The 14,047-nt window shown below is 44.2% G+C and overlaps 1 protein-coding gene across 1 annotated transcript; it reads right to left on the bottom strand.

The window, feature by feature from the left end:
• Positions 1-6,709: 6,709 nt before the first annotated feature.
• LOC146350557 (dual specificity protein phosphatase 13B-like) lies at positions 6,710-13,521 on the bottom strand. Its single transcript, XM_084841861.1, has 4 exons — positions 13,363-13,521; positions 9,783-9,989; positions 8,514-8,734; positions 6,710-7,099 (listed from the first exon to the last, which is right to left on the bottom strand). The coding sequence occupies exons 2-4, from the start codon at positions 9,941-9,943 to the stop codon at positions 6,888-6,890; spliced, it is 594 nt and encodes a 197-aa protein (XP_084697987.1). The 5' UTR covers positions 9,944-9,989; positions 13,363-13,521; the 3' UTR covers positions 6,710-6,887.
• Positions 13,522-14,047: the final 526 nt, after the last annotated feature.

Genomic DNA, 14,047 nt, shown 5'->3' on the forward strand with positions numbered 1-14,047 from the left:
TCCGTGGGAGAGGAGCCAGCTTATACCTCACAGGCACAGCAGCTGGCAGAGATTCCTCCTGCTGGCATTCCTGAGATAGATAGTGACCCGGACAGTGAGAGAGTGCGGGAGGGGGGCTTGCTAGACGCTCGACGCAGACGCAGGGAGCGACGAGCGATGGAGGGCGTGGAAAGGAGGTGTAGCGCCCGTTTGGCGCGCAAGCAACGACCGCGTCCCGTGGACCCAAGGGAAAGAGGGAGGAACTCTCCCTAGCCCATAAGTTCAGGGTCTTCAAGTGATTCTCCTTCAAACGGGAACCAACTGCCTACCAGGAGCATAGGCTACTCCGCTATTCATTGCTTAGTCGCTGGTGATTAGCATCTGAAAGAGTCATTAAGTTGTAAAAGGATTAAAGCCTTAAAAAGAATCCTTTCGTCTGTGTCTTGAGTTGGCTATTGGAGTGTACTGAAAGAGGCTGCTAGGGCGCTCCTGACAGCTGCAAGTCATGCAGCCACTTCCCTCAAGGGCTTACATATGTATTTATAAAGTGGTAAAAAGTGTGAAAAGTGGTACCAAGTTTTCTAAATAAACAAAGAGATGTGGTGTAAGGCAATGGTGAAGAATTTGAGCTTGGAATTGGGAAACAAAGCTATACTAAATAAACTAGGCTTCAGAGGTAACTTTATGCATCTTATTAATCAAATGTACTCTGTGTCATCTGCAGTGCTTTGTACCAATGGAATGGAATCCCCTAGACTGCAGATGCATAGAGGTACTAAACAGGGCTGCCCTCTGTCCCCATTGTTACTTGCTACAATAATTGAGGCCCTAGTGATTGCCATTCGAACTAACCCAGAGATAGAGGGCATCTGTCTCAGTGGAACGGAACATACTATTAATGTGTTCGCTGACAATATTGTTAGATAACGCTGACAGGGCCATTTTACCTCCAAGAAATTAACTAAAGCAACCTTTGAGGATTTCAATTTTGTCACAATGGGTTCAGATATTTAGGGGTGCTAATTTCAAAAGATCTATGCCAGCTCAGTTGTCGTAATTATCATAATGTTATAAAGAGCTTATTAATAAGTTGGAGGGCTGGAAATAACTGAATTTATCATGGCTCGGAAGGATAGCTGCCATTAAGATGGTGATCCTCCCTAAACTTCTTTTTTATTTCAGGTTTTACTATTATACTCCCTAAGCAGTGGTTTGAGAAATGGCAACATATCTTGGAGTGCGTTATCCACAAAAATAAACAAAGTAGAACTAGCAGATTGATTAAATATAGAACCTGAGATAAAGAGGGTCTAGGTATACCTAACCTAAAGTATTATTATGATGCCTTCCAGTTAAAACAACTAATCCACATCATATGCAATTCAAAAGGAATCGCATGGGTGGGCATGGAATTACAACAGGCAATACCACTTTATAGAGCTATGCCATTCCTCTCTCCCTCATGGCTCAAGATAAAGCAAATTGACAACTGTTTTCTTCAAAAAAAGAAAAATGAAGGTGTGGAAGAGGTGGAAAAAAATTCTTGCCCCACCACGTTCACCCTTCTTGGACCTATTTAGTTTTAGGGATAGAGATAGGTATGTCCAGTATGGAAAGTAGGAGGAGAAGGGTATATATAGAATTAGGGACATCTTTGTTATAGGTCCACCTATAACAGAGGAATCTTTGCACACAAAGCTGGAAAATGCCCTGCATAATTGGCTGTGTTTAGTCAAACTTTGGTCTCTAATAAACAAGCTATGAAGCGTGATGAATTACGGCGATATTTAACAGCTTTTGAACATCACTGTGTTGCACTAGACAAATCTCTGAAAGGCTTAGCTGCCCTTACATATCAACCGTTAATAAATGCCACGATGGGCAACGCCAGTAATATAAGGCTGGGTTGGGAAGAAGATTTAGAAATTAAAATTAATGAACAGAAATGGTTGCAAATGTGGTCTCAACTACCTTTAAGAACAGCTTCAGCTAGAATTCAAGAGGTGGCTCTTAATATGCTTTTTAGATGGACACCTCTAAAATTATACCACATCGATAACTCCATTTCACCACTTTGCTGGAGAGGTTGCAATACAATTGGTTCTTTTATGCTTATGTGGTGGGCATATAAGCCCGTAAAAAATTTGGGATGCTGTCATCGGGAAAAATTCTGACATTACAGGGCAACTGCTGTTTCCTACTCCAGACCATGCTCTTTTGTCCCTTACTGACCACTTTGGTGTTCCTATAATCCACAAGGTCACTCTGTTGTTAGTTGCAGCGCATATGGAAATTGCAGCTCAGTGGAAAATTGCTAACAATCTTTCTGTGCAACTGCAGATGGTGAGAGTGTGGGAAATGGCCTTGTCAGATAAATTAATGCAACACAGCAAAGTTGTGAGTGGTTTGCCTAGTATTGACCAGTTTGATGGGGTATGGTTCCCTTTCATCACTTATATTAATCAGTCTTTACCTCTCCTTTCTCCTCCACTTATCTATGTTTGCCTGTGGCGGTGTTCAATAAGACAACTTGACACAGATGGTTAAAAGACTGCGTTTTTCTATTTAATATTATGGATTAGATTTTTTTTTTCTTGCATTCTGACTATGTAATGTTGTACTTCAGTTTTGGTTGTAATTTGCTTCTTAGTTGGTATAATAAAGCACCAAAAAAGAAAGAAAGAAAAAAGAATTGGGTCGTTCTTGGTTTGACTTTCACCTCTGCTGTAAACTCGTCTGGTGTTTGTAGCCAGCCTTCTTGGTCTCAGCCCCTGTGCCCCGAGCAATATGGGGATGATAAACTATTCTGCAGGCTTGCTGTAAGTCAGCCTTCCAATGGCCATCCTGGATGGGGATGATAGGAGCTGTACTCCAACACATCTGGAGGGCACCAGGTTGGGGAAGGTTGTGGTGAGGATTATTGTACTGTATGTGAAGTGCTTTGAACACTCTAAACCACTGTACGAATGCTAATATGTTAAAACACTGTAAAACATTCAATTCTCATCTCCAGCAATAATATGCCTTCTGTCTCCTCACTTTGTTTCATTTCATTTTATTTTGATGTCTCAATGAATAAGGGGCGGGGGGAATTATTTTGGGAAAATATCACCATTCATCTAACACAGGAACATTTTGTCCAGAATAACATTGTTTATAATTGCGTTACAGATTGTGCACCAGTAGTTAAACAAATGCCTCCAGGACCCCTGTAATTGTATTTGCATGTGTTTTATGGTCTTGTAAGCCGCCTTGTGAGGGCAGTATGCCATGAAAATGGACTTTTAAAACTTTTAATTAAAGAAATAAATATAATGCTTTGTTTCAGTTAAAGTTACTGGCTATTGTTATATTAAGTTAAAGTACCCCATGGAAATTTTCCAAGCAAAATTAACATAAATGCAAATCTGATTTATAATACGTGAATCTACTAAATCCGTTGGATCTGGAACTCCAATTTACTAGCTCATTTTGCAAAATGAGGAACAGGAAAGTTTCAAGCAACAGAGTATGTTCAAGTATGTTCAAGTTTGAAACAGTATCAAATCAAGGGCAAAAAGGAGGAACCTGGGAACTACAGAACAGTCTGACATCAATCCCTGGGAAAATTCTGGAGCAGATTCTAAAGCGATCAATATGTAAGCACCTTGAAAACAATGCAGTGATTACTTGAAGCCAACATGGATTTGTCAAGAACAAATCCAGCCAGACTAATCATTTCTTGATCAAATAACCTCCCTTGTGGACTGTGGGAATGTTGTGGACATAATATATCTCGACTTCAGCAAAGCTTTCGACAAAGTTCCCCATGATATGCTGATTAGCAAGCTAGCTAAAAGTGGGCTAGATGAAACAACGATCAGGTGGATCCACAGTTGGCTACAGAATCGGACTCAAAGAGTGCTTATCAATGGGATCTTCTCAAACTGGGGAGAGGTAACGAGTGGGGTACCACAGGGCTCAGTCCTGGCCCAGTGCTCTTCAACATTTTTATTAATGACTTGGAGGAGGAGGAGGTGCAGGGAATGCTGATCAGATCTGCAGATGACACAAAATTGGGCGGGATAGCTAATACTTTGGAAGACAGAAACAAAATTCAAAGTGATCTTGACGGCCTGGAGCGCTGGGCTGAAAACAACAGAATGAAATTTAATATGGATAAATGCCAAGTTCTGCACCTAGGAAAAAGAAACCAAATGCACAGTTACAAGATGGGGGATACTTGGCTCAACAGTACTACAAGCGAGAAGGACCTTGGAATTGTTGTAGATCGCAAGCTGAATATGAGCCAACAATGTGATGTGGCTGCAAAAAAGACAAATGCTATTTTGGGCTGCATTCATAGAAGCACAGCTTCCAAATCACATGAAGTACTAGTTCCCCTCTACTCAGCACTGGTTAGGCCTCATCTGGAGTACTGTGTCCAGTTCTGGGCACCACACTTTAAGAAGGATGCGGACAAACTGGAGAGGGTTCAGAGCAGGGCAACAAAGATAATCAGGGGACTGGAAACAAAGCCCTATGAGGAGAGACTGAAAGAGCTGGACAAGTTTAGCCTTGAGAAGAGAAGACTGAAGGGAGATATGATAGCGCTGTTCAAGTACTTGAAAGGTTGTCACAGAGAGGAAGGCCAGGATCTCTTCTTGATCATCCCAAAGTGCAGGACATGGAATAATGGGCTCAAGTTACAGGAAGCCAGATTCCAACTGAACATCAGGAAAAAATTCCTGACTGTTAGAGTGATATGACAATGGAACCAATTCCCTAGGGAGGTGGTGGGCTCTCCCACACTGGAGACATTCAAGATGAGGCTGGACAGCCATCTGTCAGGGATGCTCTGACTTGGATTCCTGCATTGAGACTCAGTGGCTTTATAGTCCCCTTCCAACCCTACTATTCTATGATTCTATGAAATCAGAGGTTCCACTTCAGATACCTGGGGAGGTGGGGATGTCAGCAATGTTCTATAGCCTGGTTTTTGATATTTTCAAGATTAACTTGCGAAACAAGTGTACTTTCAGAACATTTGTCATGATTACTTTTTATACATGAGTAATAATCAGATATGGGTACTCTGAGGAATATCACCTATGACAGCTTTCTACAAACTAGTGACCTCTAGATGTTTGGAACTCCAACCCCCATGATCCCTCTCCATTGGTTATGCTAGCTGAGGCTGATGGGTACTGCAGTCCAAAACGTCTAGAAGGCACCAGGTTGGGGAAGCCTGAGCTATGTTTTGAATTACAGGCAGGGCGGCTGCCCCACTGCCCTCTCTAAATGATGTGCCCAGAATTGGCTCCCAAATGCCCACTGCCCCCTCCCTGCCTTCTCATAGCTTTTGCTGCTGCCCATCTACCTGTCTTGTTCCCCTGTCCCCAGTCCACACCACTGCCTGGGGAGAGAGGGCAAGGCCAGCAGAGCCTGCTTGCTGCCCCTTCTCCTTGCTTCTGTCCCTGCTCACTTGCTTGAGCAGGGCAGCTGAGTAGGCTGCAATAGCAAGGAGGAGGAAAGCGGTGGGGGGGGGGCAGAGAGGCTCCAGGGGTTGGCAATAGGCCTTGGCAGATGCCAGACAATGCCAGTTCCTAATGTTGACCCTGTTCTCTCCCTGCAGAAAACCTTCTCTAAAAGGCCACTCTGTGGCTCTTTTTAAGTCAGCTAGCCAACATGCCTCCATCCAAATGTGCGACCTCAGCCCAAGGGTTCCTTAGCTGTGGGTTCTACACAGTTCTGCCACCAGGCTTGGCATGCCATGAGGCTACTGCACAACTGGCAGCAACGGTGGGTGGAGTGATATCATGCCCACGGATGCATTGCTGACTTGCAAGTTAGATGAGGTAAGGGCTTGGCACAAAAGGTAGGGGGGTGGACTACAACCAGTGAATGCCCATGCATATTTGGCTTCATGTTTATACGGAGGCTTGGGCCTCAGCTGAGTATGTCACCTAATTTAGGGCAGAAGTGTCATATAGGTACAGCATGGGTACAGTGCTGAAATTGGCCTGGGGAGGCTTGGGTTCAACTCCACGTTCAGCAATGAGGCTCACTGGATAATCTTGGGTCAGTCACTATCTCCCAAACTCACAGGGTACTTGTGAATATAGGATGGGATAATCATCCTGAAATCCCTAGAAGAAAGGCAAGATATAAATGTAATAAATAGATTCTGGAGTTTACAGACCTGGGACCCATCTTCGACACAGGACCTTTTGTATGTGTGTATTTGTTTACTGTAGGGGGCCGCGGTGGCTTAGTGGTTAAGACTCGAGTTTGAGACCCGAATACTGCGTGACGGAGTGAGCTCCCATCTTCAGTCCCAGCTTCTGCCAACCTAGCAGTTCGAAAGCAAGAAATTGCAAGTAGATAAATAGGTACTGCCTCGGCGGGAAAGGTAACAGCGTTCTGTGCGCCTCGGTGTTCAGTCATGCTGGCCACATGACCACGGAAGCGTCTTCGGACAGCGCTGGCTCTTCGGCTTAGAAACGGGGATGAGCACCGCACCCTAGAGTCGGACACGACTGGTTGGGGACACCTTTTTTTAATTTGTTTACTGTATGTGTCTGCCTTTCTTCCTCTCTTTCTTCTACTGCTTCTCTTCTTCTGCATCTATCTTTCTCTCTCTCTCTCTCTCTTTCTCAGATGACGACAGTGGTGCAACCAATCTCAAGCAGAGCAAAATCCAGATGGGTATCATCCCACCTGCTGAAGAGTAATGGTGTAATCTCATTGTGAGCCACTATATACTACATTTAATCGAGTATAAATAGAAGTAGAGGGCAATCAAGCATCCGCTCCAGTATATGGAATCTGAGTAAAATAAGGTGTTGCTGCTTGAATTACTATTTTATAATGAAGTGTTAATGCTGTAGCTTTCCCTGTCTTTGCAGCATTGTTTCACTACCTTTTTCTCAGCATTCTGAGACACTTTTCTTCTCATTATTTAATCTGATGTCCAGGACTCGGAGCTGGTTGAGGAACCCTGTGTTTGGGCAGATGCCTCTGTGTGAATCCACTGTTTTTAAGGCCTCCATGAGTGTCAGGTTTTCATGGATCATCAAATAAGCCAGCACTAACGTGGCTGAGCGGCTTAACCCCATAGCACAATGGACAAATACCTTGCCTGCAAAGAAATAACAAAAGAGCAGTATTGAATGGACATGGAGCATACAAAATCAGACATTCTACTTTTGCTAAGAATTATATGCTTTATGATATTTCTTTAACTAGTAGTGGCAAGGTAACGTCTGTCTGGCTGTATTTGCATGGAATACGGCATGAGGATTTAATGCTCACGTTATTATTGGAAATTGTGGTTTTGGTGCAGCATAGTGGTCTCAAATCCCCCGTTCAAATCAGACCTCAGCCAGGAACTCACTTAGGTGTTTAGTAAACCATTCTTCTCTTAGTTTCCCCTCCCCACCACCTCAATATGGGGAGTATAATACTGGTCTACCTAATAGGGCTGTTGTAAGGATTGCTGAGATAATTATGTGATGCATTTTGAACACTTGAAATGTGTTATATAAATTATAAGTATTAAGCACTTTTAATGCTATACAATTCACACCTAAGCAGTGTTAATTTCACATTACATACAATGTTTTTAATGCTAGAGAAGGGCACGGTTAATTCCCCTGGCAAAACATGTGGCAAAAGGCTGTGTGAACATTTTAGAAATGTCTTCTTGTGTCCTAGGGCCCATCTACATGGATGGTTTACCCTGGTGCTGCTGCGACTTCCAGTCCTCCAAGTCACATGATGTCGTTACCACTCCACAGCAAACCCAACCTTTCCAGCTGAAAAGCAGCATTTTTTGCAAAGGCGTTTTGTGTGGCGTAGCGGTGTGCCATTTTTCACTGTTCTACTGCCTCAGTCATGTGCAGTGTCACTGCCATACGCAGCTAGGAGAACATGGGTGGGGATGGCTGGGAATGCAGTCATTCAGCACAAAGTGCAGAGAAGTGAAGAATAACAACAAACTGAAAGAAACTAAGAGGTGATACTTCCCACGCCACGTATTTCTGTACTGGAAAAGGTTTCACCTCCATTTCTCTGTGTTAAACTGCTATTCAATGCATAGGAAAATGTCACCTTTACTAACCTTCCTCCTAAGCCAGGAGTGGGTAACTTGGGGTCCTCTAGACGTTTTGGCCTACAACTCCTATAATCTCTCACCATTGGCTATGCTGCCTGTGGCTGATGGGACTTGGAGGCCAAAGCATCTGGAGGGCCACAAGTTACCCATTCCTGGCATAGGAGGAGGGTTAGTAAAGGTGACAACCTTACATGCTTCCCCAACCTCCTCTTTGCTGGGGAACTGGTGCATGAAAGCCCTGATCTTGAGCACGAAGGACTTAGCTTTAGGCAAACTGCTAAATACAGCAAAATTAAAGTGTGCACCTAAATGCTTTGCAGGATTAGAATAGCAGCATCTTTGGGCATACACAGCTGGCCATTGGATGCTATTCTTCCTCTTTCTTTCCTTCCTTCCTTCCTTCCTTCCTTCCTTCCTTCCTTCCCTCCCTCCCTCTTACCTCCTTCAGTGTTTAAGGCTTTGTGTATGAAGTTAGCAGCATCATGGAAGAAGATGCTTATATCAAATGAGGTGTCATCAAATGCTTGTACCCCGTAGTACTGTATTGGCAGGTCTCTATAATAGTGCGCTCCAGTGTTGATGTTGTATGGCCCATCTGCTGCATTGAGGATGTGAGTAATGCCGAGGCTCTGAAGAATTGTTCTACTTCTAGCTGCCGATCTGTCAAAAGATAATGGTGTTCATTGGTTGGAATGGGGCAAAACTGCACTGGTGGGGTGCTCTCATGGGGAGCTTTCAAATGCTGTCAGGGATAATAATGTAGTAGCCAGGGGGGAGGGGAGGAGCCTGGATGGGGCGGGAAACAGCCTCTCTCACTGGTTGAGCAGCACCTGCCAGGCTGATGTTCAGTTCTACTCCCCCCACCCCAGCCAGAAGTACGTTGTTTTGGAGTGCTGTGTGATCCATGAAAAGCAGATTTTTAAGGTATGGTACACTTGGCTTATCTTGCTTTGTGTGTCCCTGATGGACCAAAGCCAATTCCATGCAAATCCGGATAATACTCCAACACGCTTCTCATTCCATTGTCATGAAGATCCCCCCCCCAAGTCTCTCAGCCTAATCTGAGAGGGGAGGGGAGGGGGTGCACCCATGCATGCTTCCCTGAGCTCCTCAGAAGAAGGCTGGGTTAAAAGCAGTCAAATGATAGACACTGCTTATCTCCATGCCAAGAAAAATTTGACTTCTACATGAGGTTGTAGTCCTTCGGAGTTCCACACATCTAGGACTGTTTCACTGAAATATGCTATCCTTCTATGCAAAACATACACACACCACAATTAACCTGGTGCATGAAGGTGGGGCTGGCTTGAGGTGGAGCTCACACACGACAGACGCACAGAGAATACACAATGCCTGTGAACTTCCCAGAGGCATCTAGTTGGCCACTGTTGGTAACACAATCCTAGGTGAGATGGATGGACCTTCGATGCAGCTAGACGGTGCTTACATAGTTGCCCATAGTGCAAATGCAATGAGAATTATATCCATAAATCAGCACAATTCAGGCTACCTGCAGCTAACCATTTGAGGAAGCAATCATTTTGTTGTTTTTTAAAGGACATCTTGCTTCTCAAGGCTCACCAATAGGGTATTATCTATGAAACCTCTTGACATAAGAAAATCTTCAGAAATCTTCAGAAAGAAAATAAAATCATTAGTTTAACCCACTAGCAGATAAGCAATGAGAAGTAATCCCCCATTCCCTTACGCATCTCCAAGGTAGAGTTTTGGCCACACTTGGTCCACGTGATTTTTGGATCCTCCTCTGTTCCATATTAGCCTCTGTAGTTCAGAGAGTGCTGGGGTCTCGTAATGCCTTTTACCTTCTGAACACTGGTTCTTGGAAGGACAGTTATCAGCATGGATCATACCTGCTTTTTGCTTTCATGCACTTGATATATCAGACATGGCCATTCTGGAAACAAAAGAAAGAGAAGGCTTTTCATTTATAAAGCAGCCTTGAATTTAACCAGTTGCTTGCCATAGGCAACAAGGAATTCCATGCAGGACAGTGGTGGAGTTCCATCCAGGAGAGTAAACAGATCAGTGGAAGAGGGATGGATCGCTCCATTCCCCCTCACCAGCCTGCTTGGCTTCTTTGCCAGCTGTGAAGGAAGTGAGTTTCTTCCTCTCAGGCAGAGGTGTAGTTAGTGGAGGGCCCACCTGGGCACGGGCCCCAGATCTGTTTTGAGCTGCGCCCCTGATCTTTTAAGCTGTCCTAATTGTCATTTTTTTACATTTTCCCATTGACTTGCATTGGAAAATAGAAACAGCCATAACGTTTTTGGTTTGTATGATAAATACATGAAATTTGGAGACCTGGTAGCTCCCATGGAGCTAATTGAATCTGCCAAATGTCAGGCAGTTGGCCCAGTGGCTTTTGTGCTAGTCACAGGTAAAATTTGCTTTTTTCAAGAAAATCTGTCCAAGCCAAGAGCTATAATTCTTTTGAGCTTCCATGTAAGTGCGTGGAATCAGGGGACCTGGAAGCCCCTATAGAGCTGCCTGAATATGCCAAATTTCAGACAGTTAGGCCCAGTGGCTTTTGTGCTAGTCACAGGTAAAATTGGCTTTTTTCAAGAAAATCTATCCGAGCAAAGAGCTTTTTTGTTGTTGTTCTTCCACGTAAGTGCATGGAATATGGGGACCTGGCAGCCTCTCTGGAGCTGACTGAACCTGCCAGATTCAGACAGTTAGGTGCAGTGGCTTTTGTGCTAGACATGCATAAAGTTTCCATTTCTCAAAGACTAAAACAAAAAGTAAAAACTGTCAAGCCACACAGGGGATTAGAGATCTTAAGGTGTTTAAGGTGACCATTAGGAGGTCACTATCCCTAATCACTGGTGTAGGGTTGTTTGTTTGTTTGTTTTTGAGGTGCAAAAAACTTCTCACCCTTTACTTTTCTGCTCTTACATGCCCACTGTTGGGAGCTTGCTTGCAATTAAATTTTGAAGAGGGAGATGGAAGGGAAGAAAGAGTTCCATTTGAAATACTGGTATTTCACACAGCATCTGATTTCACTGCCCCAAACTGGAATCTTTGACTTCTGCAGAAGTTTAGTAGCTTCAGTACAGCAAAGGATCCAATCAGCCTCCACAAACTTGCAAGCTTGTGCATAACAAGGAAGAGGTAGAGAAGAGTTGCACAAAACAAAACATCTGTTTTGATGAAGAGTTGCTGGAGGATGGTAGGATGAGGAGGGATGGTTGCATGGAGGGGAATAGAATTGGTAGGGGGAGAATGTAAGTGCTCAGTGAAAGAAAAGCATTCTGCATATGCTCAGAGGCACTCTCTATTTAAGAAATTAGAAGAGCCTTGCTGCATCAGACCAAGGTCCATCTAGTCCAGCATTCTGTTCACACAGTGCCCAACCCACAAGCAGGACATGAGTGCAATAGCACCTTCCCACCCATGTTCCCCTGCTAACATTGGTGAAATGTAAATAAATTCTAGTAATTCTAAATTTGCAGGCATGTATATCCTTCAGAAACTTTACAGGTTTCTCGCCTGGGGTACACATCAAATGACCTGTGAGTTTTCATACAAATCTACCCAAAAACTATTGGGGAAGGGGGGAAGGGGAGGGAAAGCAAATCACTCCCTCCTCCAAAGTGGAGAACTCCCCTTCCCCATGATCTGCTGCACCAATCCTTCTGAAACTTTGCTGCTTTCTTACTTAGAGACAACTCTAGGCTGTCTGTAATTTTCAGAACAATGGTCCACAAGGAACATAGAGGAATATGTCCTCTTTTGGAGACCTCAAAATGTCAAGGCCACCCTTGCACAAAACCACTCGTGGCTATCATTCTGAAATTTGGTAGGCATCATCTCCTCTGACGGGGCAATGAATCCTGAAAATTTTATCCAGTTCTTCCAAGGAATAACAATGTTACTGGCAGTTCCCTTTAAAGGAAAATCAAAATATGAACCCTGCACCTATTTTTTCTAGCATTGGGCAGGTGTAACCCCATTCTAGGGAGCTACTTTTCCTGAAATTACCACCCAGTTCTGACCAAGAGAAAAAAGGTACAGGTTTTTTTTTTCTAATTTCCCACGGTCGTCAACAGGAAATGTAAAGACTTATTTTATCAAACCTTGACTCAGGTTTGATGCTGAGCTGAAGCAGACTGACTACAAACTGGCCCGGGGAGAAGCAGGATGTTTTCCAAAATGCTGAATCGGGGTCTGAGTTGAAGTGGGGCAGGGCGGGGGGGTCAGTGCACACTTCTTATGTATGTAATTTATGCACACACGTAAGCACACCACATGCACCCCCCCCACACACACATATATTAGAGGTCCGCTTAGACTCGGCGACACACACACACACAAATTTGTGTTTTGGGTCTGTGCCCCAGATCTTTTAAGAACTTAGCAATGCCCCTGCTCTCAGGCCAGCACAGAAATGCAGCAGGCTGGTGGAGAAGGGATAGATTACTCTGTCCTTCCTCCACCAACTTGCTTGGTTTCTATGCTGGACCCCAGTGTCAGAGCTTTGTCTCTGGGACACCCAGCATAGAAACCAATTAACTTTCTTTCGCACACTTATTTTTTGTTAGCATCTCCTTTAGCATCCAGCTACACCCATTCCAAAGCTTTTAAGATCCAGATTAGCAGCTACTTAAAAAAACACACACACACAACAGGCCACTTGCACAAGGGAGTGGGTGGCATTGACAGGCCAATCCCCTGACTAGTCACCCTGAAGCAATTCTTACTCACCACAGGTGACCAGGCTACATAAAAGGCTGATAGTGCTCCTCTGATACTGAGGTGTAGCATCAGTCCTTGAGGACTGGGATTGGTTTGTGGGGGAAAGGAAATACTATTGAATTTTAATTGAGACCTTGGATATCAACACTCCCTGCCCGCCAAAGCAGATAAAACCTGCTCAGTTTCCCCAATCTAAATTGCTCCTTTTCCAAGATTCTATGCTAATACTCCCATGGGAGAAAAATATTGGTAGGTATAAACTTCCTGCCTGAGCATGGAAAAATTAGGGAAGGGGACAGGCCTGTAGTTAGGGGTGGGCTGCAGGGGCTTCCCCCTAAACTTCTTTGCCCCCTAATTGGTTTTACAAGCAATTTTATTTTAAGTTTACAGTTTTGTCTTTAAAAGGCCTGCAAACCAGATGAACTGCCCCCCTACTTTTTTGGTGTCCTCCCAAGCATGGCTGCATTAAGCTCGGTGGATCACCAATTGTGAAGGCTGGAGGAGGCTTCACAAAAGGTAAGGCCTTTTCCTTCATTTTTCAAATTATAATTATCACAGGGGGAAAGAATTGTTACCTTAGCACCTGGCAGCTTTTGTTATTTAATATTCTGTTCTCTGTAATGTCCTTGCAGTCCCTGTTCTGCGCTTCCTGGCTTCAGCTGTGGGCAACATAGCCGGCTGAAGTCCTCCCTGCTCAGTTACTTTTCTTAGCTCCAGATGCCCAGCCCACTGTTGGCTTTGGATAAACAATCTGCCTCCTCAGTGTGCCTGTAGATTAAGTTGCTGATACTCTGTTATTTGACGTCCGTGTGGTTTTAAGCCTTGCTAGGAGCAGTGTGGGCTGCATCTTGTAATTAGGGGACAGAGACAACAAGAACACCTTTCAGAGGGCTGCAGGGACTTCACAGTGTGAGAGATCACACTACTTCCAACAGCCCAGGAGGAGGCTCATAGCCGTAGCACAGGCATTCCACAGGGTGACAGATTTAGAGATAGAGCAAGATTGTCCAGCCTTGCAACATGAACAGGATTTCAGCAAGGACGCTTGCCATGTCATCGGGGCTGCAGACAGCTAAAAAAGGGAACAAGAAGAAGCTCCTGCCAAAATGTCTTCTTCACTATCATTAAAAATACAGAAGATACTAAATATAGAGATCACATTGTGTGGTGGCGTCCACTTGTACTGGACCCAATGAAAATGGGTGAGGGAGGCTTCAGACTTGAAATGTAAAATGGGTCCCTAAACATGCACAGTGCCTC

This window comes from Heloderma suspectum, chromosome 3 (genome assembly GCF_057233095.1).
Source record: "Heloderma suspectum isolate Gila_16-S chromosome 3, 16-S_ref, whole genome shotgun sequence".
Taxonomy (NCBI): Eukaryota; Metazoa; Chordata; class Lepidosauria; order Squamata; family Helodermatidae; genus Heloderma; species Heloderma suspectum.